We start from the raw sequence: 22,080 nt of genomic DNA, 5'->3' as shown, positions 1-22,080 counted from the left end.
TAGTGACAGCAGTCTTTACTTTTTTGGAAAACAATAATATACTAATTTAGAAAATCTAATGCGTGAAGCTTGCATAGAGGTCGATATTTATCATGTAATTTAGTTGAACAACAGGAAAAAAAAATACTTAAAAAAAATAAAATCTTAACTTCCCATGGGCCCCCCTCTCCCTTGGGCCCCCCCCCACAGCTGTGTAGGTTAACACCCCTGATCAACGGCCATGCCCACAATAATGATGCTGTATTAAAACACACTGATTCTGCAATGCTTGATACATTGTGAGGGAACTGATCTGAGACCCATTAGGATGTAAAATATCAACAAGGGTTTTGCAGAATCTGACAACAATGTGCTTTACGTATTTTTAAAAGAAGAGGTAATTCAACATACTCCCCTATCTATATTTTATTTATATTGTGTTGTGATACTTGAAGTGCAAATGGAAATAATTCATGAGACTCATGCATCAGGAGTAAAGCTGTAAACTCACATTTGGTTCTAACAGATCCACATCTGTGATCGACCGTGGCACCTTAGGGGGAACCTGGGGTTTACCGTCCCGTTTCAAGCCGCTGTCCTGGCTTGTTCCCTGCTGCTGTCTTCCTTCCCACTCCTTCCCATGAGACCCAGAAAAATCATGGGAGTAGACTCGATACTCAGTGAGCGGTCTGCGGCAGGTGTGCTGGATGGACCCCCATACAGGACTGCCTTCACCTGGGTTGCTCCAGCGCTGGTGGTTGGTGTGGGTGGGTGTCGCTCCTCCAGGAAGGCTGACCATTTCTGTGCAGCGTCCAGGTGTTGTATTCTCTTGAGCAGGGAGGGTGGAGGCCTTGCCCTGGTAGGGCCTCCTGTCTGGTCTGTATGGTACATCCAGGTAATGGGGCACCTGGAGTGGGCTCATGGGTCCTGGTGGTGAATTCACTGAGAAAACACAGAATGGAAGAAGAATTAATGAAACATGTCAGACAGGATTACATTAGTATTCTTATTCAACCTGAAATGTCCCCATCACATGCATGACTGATGAAATAGAATTGCTCATTATTGCTGCGTAAGTGGTGATTCATACTGACACAGACGTCACTGAAAGTCTACACAGGGTCATAGATTTATATAACATATTTATTATATTTATACTTTAAATTTATGATAGTGAAATACAATATAGAAATGCCCTGTGGTTGAAAAGGCTTGGATAGATAAGTGGATGGCAAAAGTCCAAGTGTTTCTTTTAAACTGAATTCTTGTTTTAAAAAGACTCAGATGAAAGTAGAAGTATTGATTTAACTTCTGCAATGGAGTAAAAGTGAAAAAGAACAAACTCTGAAAGTAATGAGAAGGACTGTGAGGAACTTTTAGAAACTGAGTCTGTGCAAAGTTAACTAAAGACTATTAACCAAGGTTATAATAGTTTTGGATTTTTCATTATAGTTTTGTTTTATTTAGTTTTGACTTTTTTTTCTCTAGTTCAGTTAGTTTTAATTAGTTTTTAGAGCAGGTTTGGTAGTTTTTATTAGTTTTTGTTATTTTCTAAATGCTTAGTTTTAGTTTAGTTTTAGTTTTTTCATATCTTTTATCTTCTTTGCTGTCATATTCAAATAAATCACAGACAGGACTCTGCTGCTTTCTCCAAACTTTAGTTTCCATGTTTCCAGGTAGAGTGGGGACCAGAAGATGACTGTAAACCACAAGTGACGAGAAGTGACGGACCGTTAAATATCATATGGTGCCAGCTGCTAAAATTGCTCGAGGGAAATAAATCGTTTTTGTATCAATCCGACACTGACAAAGACGAAAACAAAGGGAATTTTTTCCTGAATTTTTATTCGTTTTAGTTAGTTTCGTAAGCACACAATACAGTTTCAGTTAGTTATCATTTTTTTCTTTTAATTACAGTTTTCATTTATTTCAGTTAATGAAATGTTTTTACAATTCTAGTTTTCGTCATTTCGTTAGCTTTCGTTAACGATAAAAACCTTGCTATTAACACACTTCAAATTAAGTAAAAAAAAAAAAAAAATCCATTAAATGGCAATAATGAATGTTGAGTTTCCTGCAATACGCAAATTCGTTTTCATTCTCAGCAACAGAACTGAAAATATGATACCTAATACCCATTATCAAGTCAGTCTACCTTTCACATTTATTTCATCTTATGTCGTTTGCATACTCATCAACATCTTCTTGCTACGTTTGTTCTGTGGGATGTGCATCAATTGATACTCAGAAGTATTTTCTATGTGTTGTCTGTTGATCGATTTTAGTTAAAATTAGCTTGATTTAAGGAATAAAGTCTGTTCTGACAATGTAAGAAGTAGAAATGTAGGTAGCATGAGTCAAAAAAAAAAAAAAAAAAAAAAAATAGAAGTAAAGTCTAGTACAGATATGTTACTGAAAACAATACCAGTGCAGTAATAAAGTCTCTGCAGACTTTTGTTTCTAGACAAACAGACCATCTGTGAGGAGGAGATGAAGTTCTTGTGCTGTTTCTTTTGTAACCCTGTCGATTGCTGTGTTCGTGTTTTCTGTACTAACACCATTCATGCCAGGACACCACAAACACCTAAAGTGAAGTTGATGAAATACTTAAAAGCAGAAGTATAAAAAGGATTTAGCTGTCAATTTCTTCATTTCTGGACAACAGTGCATGCACACTATTTTGCGCCTGTAAGCAGGAGTTTAGTTGAGTCATAGGTTGGTCATAGAGTGGTGCAGATGTCACTGAAGGTCAGAAAGGACACTTCAGTCAGTACAAAGAAAACCTGTTTGTTCTTCTTGGTAGTTCTTCTCAGTTCAGATGGACTGGTTTAGCTCTTATTGAAAATGTTTCATCTCTCATCCAACAGACTTCTTCAGTTCTAATGACTGGGGGGAAACTGGACTAATAAACCTGCAGGGGGAGTGGTCTATGTGGGTGTTAGTCCCAATTTATGTCTTAAGGTCATAAGGGGGGTGTGTCCCTGGGGGTGGGGTCGTTAGTGGGTATTGCGCGTCAGTTTCACCCACACAGACCACTCCCCCTGCAGGTTTATTTGTCCAGTTTCCCCACCAGTTATTAGAACTGAAGAAGTCTCCTGAATGAAAGATGGAACGTTTTCACAAAAGAGCTAGACCGGTCTAGTTGAACCGAGAAGAATGATGACCTGGGCAAATGAGAAGTAGAGCTGCACGATATTGGAAAAAACTGACATTGCGATTTTTGTTAACCCTGCGATATATTGCAATATGAAAAAATACTCAGGAGGATATAATACCAGTGTGGTGCCAACGTAAATGGTCAAATAAATTAGTTGCGTTCCCTGTCGTGGCAACAATTGCACAACACTGTCAACACAGAACACGTGTTTCAGTATCATCCTTCTTGTTGCTGAAGTAACTCCACATAACCGACATTGCTTTACTTTTTGGCACCAAGTCGTCATTTTCAGTGATTTTCTCTCTTATTACCTCTGTCAGGAAGTATTGTGATCCCTTTGCTTTGTGTGTTTGTTTGTTAGCAACTTTACGGGAAAACTGTTACAACCATCTTTACCAAATTTTACCCACAGATAGGCCTAGGCCCTGGGACGAACCCATTAAATTTTGGGCCAAGTAGGCCAAAGTTCAAGGTCACAGCAAGGTCACAAAATCTACAATTTTCCTATTTCTCATCATTGAGCAATTTTCGAAAATTCATAAAAAAATTCAAAACAACTCCGATTAGCCTCCAATTTGATACAACCATAGCTTATAACAATATCTTGTATCTGGCACAAAATTGTCCACATCCACTGTGGAATTTCAATTTAACATTGAAAATCCCATTTACGACACATTTTTCATTATAACTCAACAAATATTGATTGGAATTTAATATAATTTGACACACACATGACTGGTACCAAGCTTCAACTTTTTTCTGCTGTATGGAACAACCTTGAAACTGTTTAATTTAAAAAGAAATAGTCGATCCACACATGCACACCATTTGGGGTGCTTGGCGGAGGTTTGCGTTTTCTGAACACTTGTTTCTCAATGTTGTTACTAGCGACTCACTCCATGTGCAGGGGCGTGGTCTGCTTCAGCAAACTGATTAAGAACGATTGTGATTGGTGGATCACAGTGTGTAGTGTGTGTAAGGGACTCAGGTTGAAATTAGATGAGAAAACATTGATGTAGCTGCCGTCCAATGCATCACTCATATATTCAGTTCATAATTTTCAAGAGTATTTAAAAACATAACAAATTCACAGTAATAATTCATTTAAATAGTCAATAAATAAATAATTCACAAAATGCGGCAAATTCATAGAAAATGCATTTTATTTGTTTGATTTAAAAACATAGAGGTAAGAGGGGAACCAAAATGTTTGTTCCGCATGTTCACGTTGCCCCCAGGGGATAAGATTATTAGTACACTCCATGAGCCACACGAGGCTATCATGCACGACGTGTTCTACCTGTAAGGTCTGCAAAAGGACAATTCATAAGAACTGAGCTAAGAAATTTAAAACATATCTTTTAAGAAGATGCTGTGAAACCCTCTGTTTTATTCCTTTGGAGTCTATGCAGCCATTGAGGTAAAGTTTGTCAGTTTTCTTTGTTAATAAGTCATGTGAATTCTACGTGAGGCTAATTAAGCCTGTTATTTTATATGTGTGCTTTATTTTTGTTTAATGGGCATTCATTTCGTCATCTTGTGTCAAATCTTTATATTTTTGTAAGTTAATTTAAGTCTTAATATTTTATTTTCTTTAGTTCTGATGGCATTGTTTGGGCAAGCTCAAGATTTGATAGTCCAAATAAATGGCTGTTAAAACCAAAGAACTATGTTGAGCCTTGATTAAACTCTGAGGGAGTAACAATTGAGTTCATTTGCCTCCTACGTCACAGGACCTGCGATGTGACTATTGCGCGCACGTACATCGCAATGACGATATATAGTGCAGTTCTATCTGTAAGTGTGTTTTTTGTTGTTTTTTTTATCTTTGTGTCATTGTGGGATGCTACCATACCTGTGGAGTTGTGACTTTTCTTTGTCCCTTCTTTCCCACTTTTGTTCCCTGGTTTCTTTCCAGGCTTTTGGTTTCTTTTGGCTGGAGGTTTGGACTCTGCTGTGACTCCGTTGGCATGGACGCTCTGAAAGCATGGACACAAAGCTTTAACATGAGTTCTCTTAGCCTCTAATTCTACAACTGTGTGTGTGTGTGTGTTCTGTCTGATCCTGTATCTTTCTTTCAATCCCATTTGAGTCATGGACTCACTGTAAGAAGGAAAAAAGCTACCACCAATCCAGCTCTGGCAGGCTCTGTTGTGTTTGCGTTTCACTATGATGTGCATTAGTCAGAATGGGCAGTGACTGACCTGGCACACAGCCTCCAAAACCCTCCCCATCCCAAACATACACCCGCTTTCACAGCCTCCCTGCCATGTGGACCGGAGATTAGAGAGAGAGCTGTACCCCTCTTGGAGCCATCTGCACTGTATTAAAACCCAATCGGCATTTGGTGAAATGACTGTGCCATTAAGGCTACTAGAGGTGATCTGGATGACACAAGCAGGTGGCATCTTTTAACGCCAGCATGGACACAAACTGGGCTGGTGCTTGATTATAACATGGGTTTGCACTTGCACCACTTCTTGTGCAGCAACAGGTTTGTTTTAGTTCTGCTGATATATCAGGTGGGTACTTGGACTATATATCAGTTTGTGGTTAGGACACGGATTGACTGTTTTAATAGTGATAGTGGAAAAAAAGGAAGGAGACAATTAAACTAAAGCAGATTCAGCCTCTAGCACTCATTGGGCGTTTGTGTTTGTTATTTGGCTGTTGGACTTTGGTTTCTACAGTCTTTCATAGCTGCTGACCTACAGGGGTTGGACAAAATAATGGAAACACCTTAAAACATCAACAAAATATAATTTAATATGGTGTAGGTCCGCCTTTTGCCGCAATTACAGCCTCAATTCTCTGAGGTATTGATTCATACAACTTGTGAATTGTTTCCAAAGGAATTTTAAGCCATTCTTCAGTTAGAATACCCTCCAACTCTTTTAGAGACGATGGCGGTGGAAATCGACGTCTTACTTGAATCTCTAAAACTGACCATAAATGCTCAATAATGTTGAGGTCTGGGGACTGTGCCGGCCATACGAGATGCTCAACTTCATTAGAATGTTCCTCATGCCATTCTTTAACAATTCTAGCTGTATGGATTGGGGCATTATCATCTTGAGGTGAAGGTGTTTCCATTATTTTGTCCAACCCCTGTATAAACCAAAATTAACACACTGCACTGGATTCACAGCAAAAATTGGAGAGTTGAATCAACTCCCACAGAGTTGATTATAACTCTTTTTCAGAGTTTATATAGGCCCACACTTTACAGGGTTAAATTAACATTTTCATTTGAGTTAATTATTTAAAACCATACTTTCCTTTTTAACTCAGAAACCTGAGTTTACTTAACACTGACTGATTTAACTACCGACACTCACAAGAGTTCAAAAATGGTAAAATGGACTGAACTTATATAGCACATTTTCTACACCTTCATGGTGCCTGAAGCGCTTTACAATTCCTCACACTCATACAGTAGCATCAGTGTCTTGCCCAAGGACACTTTGACACATGGATATTTGGAGCCAGGATTTGAACTGCCAACCCTTCGGTCATTGGACGACCCACTCTACCAACTGAGCCACAGCTGCCCTTCATAATCTCACCGACCTGGGTTAAATTAACCCATACGGATTGATTATTTACACTGTCAGAGTTTCTCCTTTAACTCAAACAGAGTTAAATTAACGCCATGAAAGTAACAAAAATAACACTCATTTTACTTCATTTTCACTCTGAAAGTAGTGTTAATTTTAATCATAAAAAAGTGAATCCATTAAAAATTACTTAAGAGAGATGCAAAACAACACTTCTCCTGAGGTAATTTCCACAGGCTTGACTAACTCTTTTCATTAACTCCAACTCTGAGTGACATTTAACTCACAGTGAGTTAAAACTACACTTTGAGAGTGAAAATTGACTCAAATGTTTAACCCTGAAATGTCAACTCTCCAATTTTTGCTGTGTTCTTAACTTTGCTCCTAAGTTTCTCTATTAACCCGTTCATGCACAGTGGTCACTACAGTGGACAGTTATTCTACAGCTGTTTTCTTGTATATTCGTGGATTTTGTTGTTTTAGCTTCATATCAGCCCACACATTAGACACTTATGCATCATCCCATACACTGCAATTGAAAACATTACTGTAACTTTGCCGTTCTTGATAAACCCGATCTAACATGTTCGAGTGTAAATCAAGTCCTTGTTATTGTTAGACTGTAATTAACAATTTTTTTTTTTTTTGGCATATTATCTCCATGAAGTGAGTAATGACTAGTATTAGAATACACTACAAACAAAAAGTTAAGGATGTTTCTTTTTTTTTTTTTTTTTTGGTAATTTTTTTGGTCATTTTGCCATTTGTAAATAAAACTATGGTCAATAAAAAAAATGCTTCAATTCAATTCACACAAAAAAAGTAAAAAGCATTGTGCAAAAATCCCAACTGAAAAAAAAAAAAAAAAGCCCAAAAATTTAAAATATCCATAACTTTTTATTTGTAGTGTATGTTAAAATGTGAGAAAACATCATATTAGCAGCATTAAATGTTTTTATTTCATAGTTCTCCACACAGTATATCAGTAAATACAAGATTCTTTACTTTAAAAATTCAACGCACATTTTTGCAACTCCATGAAAAAGAGCTTCATAAAAAAACAATAATCTCATTGTTTTTTTTTAATGTCTAAAGAAGAATAAAGAAAAAAAGCCTTAATTAATGTTCTCATAATGCATGCATGAAAGGGTTAAAGTTCTTTTTGAAGTTTTTCTATTAAAGTGTAAAATGCATTAGAGCTGTTAGTTATTTGTCTAAAATGTACCTTGAGATATACTGAATAATAAAACAGACAAAGTAATTTCTATGTTCTTTTTTGTATAAGAGAGATTTTTAAAATAATTAAACAGGTTATGAAAACAACAGACATTTCTAAATTATCTTTACATGTGCTGTGTATTTATATAGATTTGTTGGTGTTTTGTTTCCATTTACTGCCTATGTTCTAATAGATATAAATGACAAATTTTGCTAAAAATCCACCATGTTTACATATGAGCTAAATAAAAGTCCTATTCTAACCTGGTTTGAGGGTGGTTTCTCCTTCTTTTTAGTGCCAGTTTGATGTGGTCCTTTTCCTCCTTTTGTTTCCGTTCTGTGCTTAATCCTCTTCATCTCTGTGTGGACACAAAACCATGCATTTTCTACTGAGTAATCACATTGTTTAATGATCATTTTTGCAGTTGAATATGTAACAAACTATATCTAGTGTCTTGCGATGCCCAGCTGGGAGTTCAAATGAAGTTAGAATAGAAAAGCTCTAAAAACTTTAGTAAAATAATGAGACACAGTTTGGCATTCTCTGTGGCACCAACACACAAAATTTAAATAGAGAATCTGAGTTAAAATAAGTTAAATAAAAAATACAGTCATGGAAAAAAATTATTAGACCATCAAAAGTCATCAAAAACAATAGTTATGCAATTAAGTACTAACTCCTGTGTGTATCATGTGACTGAAACAGACAGAAAAGAAAACACGGTATGCCTAAAAGCACTGTTTTTGTCAGTACAATGCCATAGATATTGATGTAAGAACTGAAGTGATTTTGGTTATTATCAAGAAAGCTGTTTAAAATGTCTAGATATCAGCTCTTAAATTAAACTCTTGTGAGCTATTTTTGTTGTTATCATTATATTTGTCCAAACAAATGTACCTTTAGTTGTACCAGGCATTAAAATGGACAAAAAACTGAAGAAGACAAGGGGTGGTCTAATAATTTTTTCTGCAACTTTAGAAATAAATTAAATATGAAACTGTATAAAACTATGACTAAATGGTATAGACCACAGGCGTCAAACATGCGGCCCGTGGGCCAAAATCGGCCCTCAAAAGGTTGTAATCTGGCCCGCATGACGAATTTGCAAAGTGCAAGTTAGGGCACCAAACTAAAAAATAATATAACAACCTATAAATAATGACAACACCAATTTTTTTTCTCTTTAATTTAGTGCAAAAAACATTAAATTATGAAAATGTTTACATTAAGAAACTATCCTTTTACAATAAAATGTTAATAACTTGAACAAATATGAACAACCTGAAATGTCTGAAGAAAATTAAGTGTAATTTTAACAATATTCTGCCTTTTATTAAATGTTTTGTGTCTTTGTAGATCTGATCTGTTATGCATATGTATAAATGATAAGTCAAGGCATGATATTGATAAAATTGTACTTATATTTCTGAACAAATTCCACTTTTTTCCCATTATTTACATCCTTTTTGTTTGGATAGTTTGTAAATGTAAATATTGGCATAATTGAATGTTATTTTTTGCACTAAAACAATTTGGAGTTGTCATTATTTATTGGTTACACTGGTCTACAAGGAAAATGCTTCCAGAATAAAAGTAAGGAAATTTTACCACATAAGAGTCACTGATAAAGAAAAATCAAGTCAAAAATGCTGGTTGGCTGAACTTTCCAAGATACAGCCTTGGGTCAAAATGTGAAACTCAAGAATTAACAAGAGAATGGGTTTGACTCAAAAGGAATATTTGTCTCAGAGCTACAAGATCTACTTCAAAACACTGTCTGCACATTAGAATACATTCACTTTACAGGTTCTATTTAGTGGAAGATTTATAAAACTATTATATAAATGTACATAAACCAGTATATATGTGTAATAACACTTAATCATATACCTTGAAAACATCAGCAAACCAGCACTTTTGTCTTTTATTTTCCAATTAATCTTATTAAAATACGTAACATTTAGCACTTTTAATCTCTGAAGCAAATCATTTCTAAAAAATTGTAGACCAGTGTTATCAAGCTATTATTTTACTGGTCCGGCCCACTTCAGATTAAATTGGGCTGAATGTGGTCCCCGGAAGAAAATGAGTTTGACACCTCTGGTCTAGACAGTGAAAATGTAAAGACATTATCTTTAAGCAGCATGTGCACATTGTACAAGTGCAGGTGATTGTCCAGAAGTATGTGCACTCAGTTTTCCATAAACACCAGCATGACTGAGTTATTCCCCGTTTACCTTCGTTGTGGATGTTGGGTATGTGGACTAAATCTTCTCGGCTTTTGGCAGGTTGCCAAACTGCTGTATTACAGCCGGGGTTATCTACAACAGAGGGAGGCAAATCAGAAAAAAAAAAAAAAAATGCTGGGGATTTTATGTGAAAAATCAGGGTGAATGGAGGACACAGATATGCATCAGGGTGAATGATGTCTGAGTCACACGAACGACAGGCAGCTGTACGTTAGTCAGATAAAAACATTTTAGCTGCTTTTATTGCATACACTTTCTTTTACTGATCCCTCAGTCTTTAACCCCTTTAGCCCTATCAGCCTGCCCACGGGCTGAAAAAATTATATTAATATTCATCTTCTATAAAAATATAATAAATCAGGACAATGGATGTTTTTTTCAACTTTTGCTCAAAGTTTAGACCCTAATGTTAATAAAAGTACATCAAAGTGTATTTTAGTGCAAACTTTAATGTTCAAACATGATTTTTAATCTTTGTGGGGTGAAATATATGCTATTAAAAATCTCTGACACGAACAATTAATTTCTGCGTATCATCGTCAATCCAGCCAAAAAAAAAACAGGCGAGGATAAAAAATTCTAATTTCTCTTTTAGTTTGTTACAGTTTACTCAGGCATAGTAATAGATACAATATTTTAGACAATGGGAATAGATTCTGTGAGATCTCTAAATGTCCATAGACACCAAGAACATCCATATGAGTCTTATTATTATAAGTATTATAAGTAATTCTTCATTTACTTTGGGTATGTCTTTTTAGGCATTTTTCCCCTGAAAACATGGTCAAGGTTAAACAGGTTAAATTACTCCAGTTTATCCAACCCTTCACACATCAAATACATATTAGATATATCTGTACTTACCCAAAGCTTCATTATCTGATGCTGATTTGGATATATGTGTTCTGTAATAAAATTGAGAGATACAGTATATGTTAGATATTAAAGTATGTCCATGCCTTTAAGTTTGTGTTAGTCTTCAATCCCTTTAATGTGACATTATTGTGCAGAAGCTGAGGTCACCCTAAACTTGGTAGTAAATTTGAAAAACTATGTATTTACCAGTCTCTTTATTAACTGGCAAGAAAAATATAAAAAAAAACCAAACATGTAATACCCACAAAACTGAATCAAAACTGGATAGCCTCTATAGGTTACAGTCCTGTAACCAAACATTAAGAAACATCTGACATGTGTTAAATGACAGTTTGCATAAAACAGCTTAAGGTCAGTGCAGTAAAACATGTAATATGCACAAAATACTTCAACACATAGTAACCCATAAAAACCCAGAGCTTTTTTTTTTTAAATTTCTCTATATTTAACCTTTAATTACCATTTATTGTAATATTATCCATTGTATTTTGCATTTTTTCAGTGTAAATTATCTATTTTCCTATATTTAATTCACTGATCATACAAATGTTAAAGCTCAGAGCAAAATTCAGGATAATTATTTCAAAAAAAAAGAGAAAACTGAAGAAAAAGTGACTTTTTTATCAAAATATATCATTAACTAAATATAAAACAGCTGTCTCCATCCATTGTCATCGATCCAACATCATGAGTTTTACTGGTGAATCAATGTTGTAGAAGATGACGGTGTTTCCACGTTCACTACGGAGCCAAATGGGTCATGTCTGATGACCATGAAAAGATGACAAACTGCATTTTACACCAATTATTTACATGTATTGATAGGATTAGTGGATCAATAGGTATTAAACAGTTTACTACAGTAGACGATTTTGTTCAATAGTGGATGATTGGGTCTTTATGGGTGAAGTGCAAAGGGAGGTCACACTAAACATGTAGGTCTTTTTATTGCTGACTTTTCTTAACATTCTTTAAATCATATTTTTTGTATGTTTTGGTTGCTTTTCTTTCTATTTTTTATACAAAGTTTGAAATCCACATGTGTGGTCATGATAAATTGGTTAAACAATAAACTTAGTTTTGGCTTAAGACGTGCTCAGTGCTGCATCCATCTAAAGCAGAGGTCTCAAACATGCGGCCCGGGGGCCAAATCTGGCCCTGCAAAGGGTCCAGTTTGGCCCACGGGTTGAATTTGTGAAATGCAAAAATTACACTGAAGATATGAATCATTTTAGTTCAGGTTCCACATACAGACCAATTTAATCTCAAGTGGGTCAAATCAGTACAATACTATCATAATAACCTATAAATACTCACAACTCCAAATTTTTCTCTTTGTTAAATGTAGACATGAAAACTATCATTAAAAAAAAAAACCATGAATAACCTGAACAAATATGAACATTCTGAAATGTCTGAACAACAAGTTCACCAATATTGTGCATGTTATTAAATGTTTTGTGTATTTGATAATCCGCTGTGATCTGTAAGTTGTAATGTACATGTGTAAATGATAAACTGAGACATAAAATTGTTAAAATTGCACTTAGTTTTCTTAAGAAATTTCAGTTTGTTCATGTTATTCACATTGTTTTAAAGGATATTTGGTAGATGTAAACATTGTCATCGCATAATTCTGCTTTTTTCGCTCTAAAACAGGGGTGTCAAACATGCGGCCCGGGGGCCAAATGCAGCCCGCCAAAGGGTCCAGTTTGGCCCCTGGGATGTTTTTGCCAAGTGCAAAAATTCCACAATCGTGAATTGAATTAAGCAAAAAAAAAAAAATTAGCTTGACTTAAGGAAAAAAATCTTGAATTAAGCCAAAAAAAAAAAATCCTCAATTAAGTAAAAAAAATCTTCAATCAAGCCAAAAAAAAAAATCTTCATTTAAGTAAAAAAAAAATCCACAATTCCACAATCTTGAATTGAATTAAGCAAAAAAAAAAAAAAAATTAGCTTGAATTTAGCAAAAAATCTTGAATTAAGCCAAAAAAATTCTTCAATTAAGTAAAAAAAAAAAAATCTTCAATTAAGTTAAAAAAAATCTTGTATTAAGCCAAAAAAAATCTAGAATTAACAATTTATTTTTTTTCTCTGTTTTAGTGCAAAAAATAATATTAAATTATGAAAATATTCACATTTACAAACTATCCTGTAACAATAAAATGTGAATAACCTGAACAAATATGAACAACCTGAAATATCTAAAGAAAATTAAGCACCATTTGAACTATTTTTCTTCCTGTTACTAAGTGTTTAGTGTCTTTGTAGATCTGATCCATAATGCACATGAACAAATGAAAAGTGGAGGCAGAATATTGTTAAAACTGCACTAAATTTTCTTACGTTTTTTAATTTAAATTTCAGTTTTTTCAGGGTTTTTTGTTTTGTTTTGTTTTGTTTTGTTTGGATAGTTTATAAAAGCAAGTATTTTCATAATTTAATGTTTTGTTTTGTTTTTTACACTAAAACAAAGACAAAAATTTGGAGTTGTCATCATTTGTAGGTTATTAAGTTATTATTTTTCTAGTCCGGCCCACTGCAGATCAAATTTAGCTGAATATGGCCCCTGAACTAAAATGAGTTTGACACCCCTGCTCTAAAACATAGAGGAAACTTTGGAGTTGACATTATTTATATATTATTATGTTATTATTTCACTGGTCCGATACACTTCAGATTAAATTTGGCTTAATGTGGCCCCTGAACTATAATAAATTTGACACCCCTGATCTAGAGCTACTGATATAAAACATGTTTTTGGTTCACAGATGTTGAGAATACATGTAGTTTATTTCCCCCTGGCAGTTGTGTTGGTGTTGGATGTAAAGGTGTAGAGGCGACTGGGACTCTTAGTAGGTGGGCCTTGAATCCTCTTAGACCAACTAGCCAATGCTATAATCTGCCTTCTGTTCACAGGGCTCCACTTCCTTAAAAACACTCACCATGAATCAGTTATAATGATAATTCAGACATATTTCCACTCATTGTGTCTAACAGGCTGTCAATCCCTGTTCTTAAAACACTTTGTACGTACAGAATTGTGCACAATGAGCTGATATAAGGATGAAGAGAGGACTACAGGGAGAGTCTGTCTGTAACGCTGCAGGAAGGATTTACAGTATTAACCCTCAGTGAAATTAAACAGGGAGCCTTTCAAGCCATATTATTACTATATGAGGAAAGCCCTTTCACTTGAATAGCAGCTTTTCATCATGGTCTGCACGCACATCCAACAAAAGAAACACAGAAATGGATAAACAGTAGACGTACACATGCCTGGATTTCAAGTAGGATTAATATGTTTTTAGAACATTTTTTTTATTTTTTTATTTTTTTTTACCAACGGGGGCTGATTGATATAGGAATAAGCAACCCAAATATGAAAGACTCAAAGATTAGGTTTACCTCAAAGTTAAAACACTTGTGTAGTGTGTGTATTTGTGTGTGCTTTTGCTCACCGCCTTTTCTTTTTTATGCGAAGTGGTTCCAATTGTCTGAGGCATATCCTGAACAAACACAAAACAGACACATTAATGCGAGTAAATGCCTGAATGAATACACGGTTTAATGATTATGAAACTTGATTATGTGCCCCACTGGTGACATTTAATTTACATAACAAGGCTGAAATTGAAGTCTGGCCTGGCAGCAGCTGTCAACTTTCATAATCAGCTTTGTTTTATAGGTGCAATCTGGTGGGTGGGACAATCATTTCCTCTGTGACGGAATCACGCTTGATCTATCATTCACAAACGGCCCTCTCACCATGGATATTGATCTGCCGGAGCCTTTCCACTTTGCGTTGTCCTCCAGTAGGACGGCGGGGCTGCAGGAGCGGCTGCATGGACGGCTGCAGGGGCGGCTGGACGAGCGGCTGGGGACGGGCGGCGGGGGGGCATCGCTGGAATTCTGCACCGCCTCATACAAGCTGTCCATAGACCCCTCCTGTCAGGGCGCAGACGGACCCAAAGCTGTTAGGGGGTTGAAACCTGGCAAGCTTGATTTATGAGTAGCTTTCATCCAGTTTGTGGGATTAAATGTGTCTGGGGACCCAGTGTTCAGAAATCACACAAATCAAGCAGATTTTATAGGTGAAGCTCTTTAAAAAAAAATCACACAGTTGCGTCAAGTTAGGACTGTGAAGCCTTCAGACGATCGAAAATAGGAAAATTAGATGAGGATTTGATATGTAAGGATTCTTGTCAAACATGGATGTAGACATTAGATTGAAATTCCTCAGATCAGATATTTCTGTGGCTTAAAATATGCTCATCTGATCTGGATTCCTTTCGAGGAATATATGTAAATGCTTTCTCTCTTCATACACAGTGGCATCTCATCTGTGATACACAACTTAACCCTTTCATGCATAGGCCACTCCAATGGACAGTTATTCTCCAGCTGTTCTCTTATACATTCATGGGTTTTGTTGTTTTAGTTCCATATCAGCCAACACAGTGAACACTTACGCACCATCCCATACAGTGACATTCAGACCATTACTGTAACTTTGCTGTTCTTGATAAACCTGATCTGCACTAACATGTTTAAGTGTAAATCAATTGTTATTTGTTAGACAAGAATTTTTTTTTTTTTTTGCATATTATCTCCATGAAGTGAGTAATTACTAGCATTAGAATATGTTAAAATATGAGAAGACATCAGATTAGCAGCATTAAAAATGATTTTATTTCATTGTTTTCATATCACTTTCTGATATTGGGTTTTAGACATGTTTCTTTACCTCAAAAATTAAATGCATGGATATTTTTGTAACTCCACAGGAAAAAAAAAACTCGATTGCATTGTTTTTTTCATGCCTAAGGAGGAATAAAAACACTGAAGAAAGAAATGTTGACTAAGGTTCTCGCAATTCATGCATGAAAGGGTTAATATTGCTCTTTCATGTCTTTTTTTGTGTATATCAGTATCCTAAAATTAATAAATGTTTTGTCCAAACAAACTTTAAGTTCATGATGGGAAACCGCAATAACAATGAAAACAACTCCTGCTCATCACAACCAAAACATCAAAAAGGAAAGTATCAGAGAAGACAGCAAACCTTTCATCCAGCTATTCATAAAAGCACACAAATCTGATATGAAAACAAACATTATATCACAACTGTATAAAAGTCTCCATAACTTTAACAATAAGTCAACAAGATACATAAAAGATAAACGGGAAAAAGAGGGAGACCTAACAATAACAGATGAAGAATGGCAAAACATCTGCCAATTTCAATGGAAAAGTACAAAGTCTCACTAATGGAAAGAATTCTGTTGGAAAAACGGAACTCGTTTCTTTATTACCCCTAGCCATAAGTCACACTATACAAATGGGAATTCACAATGCTGGAGGAATTGGAGCTGCCACACTGCACATCATTTCCACATATTCTGGGAATGCCCAAAAATTAACTATTATTGGAAAGAAATACATAAAGCCATAGAAATCATTCTTAATACCTACTTACCTTTTGATTTCAAAACCATGTATTTGGGATACATTTCTCCAGAGGTCAAAAACATAAACAGTTACTTATTCAGCATATTACGAGCTGCAGGAAAAAAGGCAATAACTAAACGATGGATGACACAAGAAGAACCGGCAATAAATAATTGGATAGACGTAACCATGGGAATTTATAGGATGGAAAGAATAACCTTTACTGTAAATTTGAAGATGGATTTTTTTGTGCAACACTGGAAGGGATGGGTGAGATATGTGAAGCCTTTGAGATCTGATTTTGCTGAGATGAATGCATGAATATGAACCCCAAATCCTCTGAAGGAAATTTGTTTTTGTGTTTTTATTTCTTTTTTATTTATACATTGATTCTTTACTTTGAGTTCCTGTATGCCAGGACCATGATGAGCTGCTGTAAATGTTTTTGTTTTGTTTTGTTTTAACACCCACTCTCTGGATGTGTATAGTTTGTGTATTTGTTTTTTCAATGTATGAAAAAAAAAATCTGATTTCTTTCAATAAAAAGAGAATTAAAAAAAAAAAAAAAAAAAAGAAAACAACTCCTGCTCAATCCATTGTTTACCCTCCCAACATGCCAGTTAATAATCCTGATTATTGGTCAACGTCCCCAACATCTGGCCAAAGATAACTTTCTGTGTCCATACCCTTGTGTCCACGTGCAGTCTGACAGCTGCAGCAGCATCTGAAGGACCATATGGGAGGATTTTGCTTGTGTACAATTGTGTGTACTTGTGTTGCAACTCTTACGACTCTTTTGACTTCATTTTATACTAATGATCATGCACTAATTTCCTCTGCTTTCTCTGATAGCATCGCTTTTATGAATGATGACATGACAATGCAAACCAAAGCATTAAAGCACACAGTGATATGGGTTTGATGGGGAATTCCTCTATGAAGTAAAATCAAGAGAAACTATGCATCTATGAAGACAGGTAATGCCCTTACACCTGCACCAAACCATAACAATACTATGTATATATAATATGTAGTTTTATTATTTGGAGCAGTTGTGCAGGGTTAACCTTTCTTCATGGATGTTGCTTCTGAAAGACTAGCACCTATACATGATGTGTGCATAATTACTTCGGTAAAAATAACAAAAGCAATATTTTAAAGCTAACAACAGAGATAAGGTTGAAACAGAGCATGAGTTAATGTTCCAATAGTCTAACTACAGCTATAAACACCTCTCTTGTTGCTTCTTTAGGGTTAAGTGCAGCCTATCAATGAACTAAAACACAATTATAACAACACATATTTGTCTGTACACCTTTAAGTTCACAAAACAAGATAACGTCTACATTCAGTATAATCAGTTCTGCTTGTAATGGCATAGTAATATGTGCATGAACAGACTAAAATCTCTCCTTAGTTATTTACAGGGTGCATGTTAGTCAAAAACAACAAAAGCAAAATATATCCCTTACCAGTGAAAAGCAGAAAAGGTTCATGCTTGTGGAGAGGTCTGTCTTCGTAGGTGTGTTCGTCAGAGGGAAAACAGTGATCTGAGTGTCAGCACAGAGAGACACAACGGCTCAGTGTGTGTCCAGCCCGGGTCGCCTGCTGTCTTCTCAGATTAATACCACAGTGAAATCCCTCCACTAATCCAATAGATGGACCACCATTACTCTACGAGCTAAAGCACAACACACTCCTGACAACAAGCCCACCATTGGCTGGGAGACTTTGTTTTGAAGATTTTTTTTTTTTTTTTTTTTAATAAAGACATCATGCTCTTTTTATCGCACACTCATTCTCATATTCATTCAGTTTTTTTCTGTGCCTCTGTCCACTTCTGTAAAATGAAGTTTCAGTGTGAAGTTTGACACTCAGTTTGGCTTTTTATACATCCTATATTTAAGATTTTAACCCTTTCATGCATGAATTATGAGAACCTTAATTGGGAGTGTTTCTATTCCTCTTTAGGCATGAAAAAAAAAAAACATGATTGAATTTTTTTTTTTTTTTATGAACCTATTTTTCATGGAGTTGCAAAAATGTCCACTCAGCTGGACACCATGCATTTAATTTATGAAGCAAAAAACATGTATTTATTGATATACTGTGTGAAAACTATGAAATAAAAACATTTTTATTGCTACTAATCTTATTTTTTCTCAAATATTAACATACTCTAATACTAGTTATTACTCATTTCATGGAGATAATATGCAAAAAAAAAAAAAAAACTTTTTGCTTAAAACATAAACAGTTAATTACAGTCTAACAACAATCAGCACTTGATTTACACTCAAACACGTTAGTGCAGATCAGGTTTATCAATAGCAGCAAAGTTACAGTAATGGTATGAATGTCAGTGTGTTGGATGGTGCATGAGTGTCCACTGTGTTGGCTGATATGGAACTACAACAATAAAATCCATGAAAATACAAGAGAACAGCTGTAGAATAACTGCCCACTGGAGTGACCATTGTGCATGAAAGGGTTAATTACTGACAATATTAAAGAATTTGTAATAATGTAAAAAAAAATATATGGCATTGACTTCATTTGACATAAGGCTTCATGGAGAAACAATAGCTTTTCTTTCACATAGCAATAAATACACATATATATACAAGAAACACCAGAGAAATAATACAAAAAGTAAAAGAGAATAGAAATACATTTAAAGACATTTCAAAGAAGTGCTTTTAGGGTAGTGGTTTTTGCAGCTCATTGCATGTATTGTGTACTGAAAGGGACTATATGTATTATTTCTAGATTCAAATGTTCGAAAAAAAAAAGATCTAAAACTATTGTCCGAGTGTTGAAAGTAAAGAGTTCTGACGTTATGCCAAAGAAGCCACTGTAATGAAGTGACTCTATTTATACCCACGGTCCAGTGGGTTTGTGTGAGTAGTGAGTCACTCTGCTGGTGTCACATAGTGAGGAAAAGTAACACCATGGAGCCTTTGACCGAAGCTGAAACTGCAGCATTTCCTCTACATGGGAGTTTGATCATGAATATTACTATGTGATGTTATTATCTTTGCTAAGTTTATTGTTTGTTGATTCATGGTTCAGATTAAATTGTAACAGTTCTGACCTTGTTTGGACAATTTCAAACAGATCATCATTGCAGCCACTGACAACATAAACTGTACAGAAAACAAAGGTGATTTGTGGTTTTCCTGTGGGTGTTAAACACAGAGCTAAGCTAACAGAGCTAGAATGTAAACTATCAGCTGGTTAGTATGTTACGATTATAAGACACAGTGTTATTTTTGATCGATTGTCAAAATAACCAGCCATGAGTTTTAGTCTGAAGAAGAAAAATCTTGATGAGACCATAGTACAGATAAACAATGTGTGTAAACAATGATCTTTATACTTTATTCAGTGGGTGATACAGTCTGATGATACATAGCTATTGGTGGTTTTGGTCAGAATAAGTGGGTTCTTGTACATGACTGCCTCTTACTGTTGAGATTTGGAATATCAACATTAAATATGACTAATTTATAAGGAGAAAACTGCTCTGACAATTGCATAGTTCCCTCAATAGTGATGTTCAATACTGCAGATTTTCTTTCCGATCCGATACTGAGTAAAATTCAGGCTGGTATTGGCGATACTGATCTGATACCGATACTTTGTACAAATACACTTAATGTCTGGAAAATTTAAAAAAAACAAACAAAACAAAACAGTGTATTTCAAATCATAGCTGCATAAACAATATACAAGACAAAAGAGTCATTATTGTTTTATTATTAAGATCTATTATAAAAATGAAAACTTGCATATTAATTCATGTTACACAAACGTGTTAACATGAATAGGGGTATTAGAAAATATCGGTTCTGCAATATATCATGATATTTCATTTCACAATACTGTATTAATATTAAAAAGTACTGTATCGATATTTTTAGGTATTTATTCAAATGCAGATATTGTGAAGGGTCATTTTTCTTTTTGTTTTTCTTTTTTGTTTGTAGTTTATTTATTATTATTATTATTTAACACTCTTTTATTAAATGATGTTCGTTCCTTTGTTGGGGTTGAACTAACATACTGTTCTGATGTTAGTTCTGAACTAATAGAATATGAACATTTCAACAGGATCTTAAGCTGTAATGTCTGTAAAACAGAATTTCACTTTGACCACAGAAACATTTTGTGATATGGCATTAGATCCTGTTGTGATCGAATAAAAATGTGTTTAGTATTTGTGCATATTTCTGGTGTAATTCAATTCTTTCAGGAAATAATCTTCAGGGGAAAAAAAGAAACAAAACCAATAAAAATTGCCTTTTTAACAGTATCCTGATATATCGTGATATATTGTATCGTGATCCTAGTATTGTGATTTGTATCGTATCACCAAATTCTTGCCGATACACAGCCCTAAACATGAAACATGAAAATACTGAACATGTGACACCTCAACAAAAGCATCCAACATTGACACTTTCCCTCATTCACAAGTTTTGGTTCAGGAACAACAACATATTGACTGTTTTCCCCTTCAGTCTGTTCTGTTTTCTGCCTTTGAAACGGCTCTCTCTGCTGGTCCAGAAGTGGCAGGTATCTTAGGGCTGGGAAGGACTGACTGAGAGGTGTGACGCAGTACACACTTACCCAGGCGGAAGAAGAAGTAGTTCCCACCAATCGCATATTATTTGGACAAGATCCCAATAGTTTCGTTACTTTCCACTGTGTTCCTGATATACATTACCTCAAATGACCAAAGGGTCAAGTCACACGGTTATGTAGGGAGTGCCCCACCATTGGTTTAGCTCATTTGACTAATCAGTGACTAAAAAAAAACATGTTTTTTGAGAGAAGTGAAATTCCCCACATAACTGGCACCATCTGACATTTAAATGCTTAAAAAAAGCAATTCACACCAATTTTTCAGAAAAAATTATTTTTATAATAATAAAAGGATGTATAAAAGGTCATAAAACTATATTGTAAACAGAAATATATGATCGAGATTTCAAATTATAGCAATGATAAGTTCTGTTATTATTCATTCTTAAAGAACTTTCCGAGGGACTGTATTTAGTTCTGTAAGTCATAAGTTCTGTAATTTTTTTGAGAATCCTTTTTTGGCAAAAATTCTAATGGATTTAGAAACTTAAGATGTTATACTATTGAACTACAAAAAGTTTGAAATCATTATCTCGATTCTAATTTTTTGATTCAAAGTCAATAGGCGCGTGACTTGACCCCAAAATATCAAAAGTATTGATATTTTGATTTGTGAATTGTTTCTAGATTGTCAAGATCTGGTATCGAAGATATCAACATTTCAGTATCAATCCACACATCACTAGAATATTTATAAGTGGTTGTTACATGCTGTAGGCATTTATGAAGTATGGAAGAGCTGAAACTGTTACTTAAAAACAGCAAAACAGAAGATTATTTTATTCCCTTTCATTCCCTCTAACATGTAGGGAATCATAAATGTAATGTGTCACAAAAAAGCATCTGTCAGCAACAACAACAGGTTTAGAGCTTTCAGTGGAAGATAGGTATCTGTCCCTGAAATATGTGAAAAATGCATTTCCGAGAAGCTTCATCAACGTG

At 35.0% G+C, this 22,080-nt stretch overlaps 1 protein-coding gene across 4 annotated transcripts in view; it reads right to left on the bottom strand.

The window, feature by feature from the left end:
- samsn1a (SAM domain, SH3 domain and nuclear localisation signals 1a) overlaps positions 1-18,090 on the bottom strand; it is a 34,154-nt gene extending 16,064 nt beyond the window's left edge. For 3 of the 4 annotated variants that reach the window (XM_030152107.1, XM_030152108.1, XM_030152109.1), the window contains exons 1-8: positions 17,964-18,090; positions 14,809-14,988; positions 14,502-14,549; positions 11,029-11,069; positions 10,153-10,236; positions 8,179-8,273; positions 4,995-5,118; positions 491-921 (exon numbers count right to left, since the gene is read on the bottom strand). In XM_030152107.1, the coding sequence (XP_030007967.1) occupies positions 491-921; positions 4,995-5,118; positions 8,179-8,273; positions 10,153-10,236; positions 11,029-11,069; positions 14,502-14,549; positions 14,809-14,966 (981 nt within the window). In that variant the 5' untranslated portion in view covers positions 14,967-14,988; positions 17,964-18,090. The remainder of the gene's footprint in view (positions 1-490; positions 922-4,994; positions 5,119-8,178; positions 8,274-10,152; positions 10,237-11,028; positions 11,070-14,501; positions 14,550-14,808; positions 14,989-17,963) is intronic. The other variant, XM_030152110.1, reaches the window with a different exon arrangement.
- Positions 18,091-22,080: the final 3,990 nt, after the last annotated feature.

This window comes from Sphaeramia orbicularis, chromosome 13, assembly GCF_902148855.1.
Source record: "Sphaeramia orbicularis chromosome 13, fSphaOr1.1, whole genome shotgun sequence".
In the NCBI taxonomy this organism is placed as follows: Eukaryota; Metazoa; Chordata; class Actinopteri; order Kurtiformes; family Apogonidae; genus Sphaeramia; species Sphaeramia orbicularis.
The sequence above is the reverse complement of the archived record's forward strand: the minus strand, read 5'-3'. Positions and strand labels throughout refer to the sequence as shown.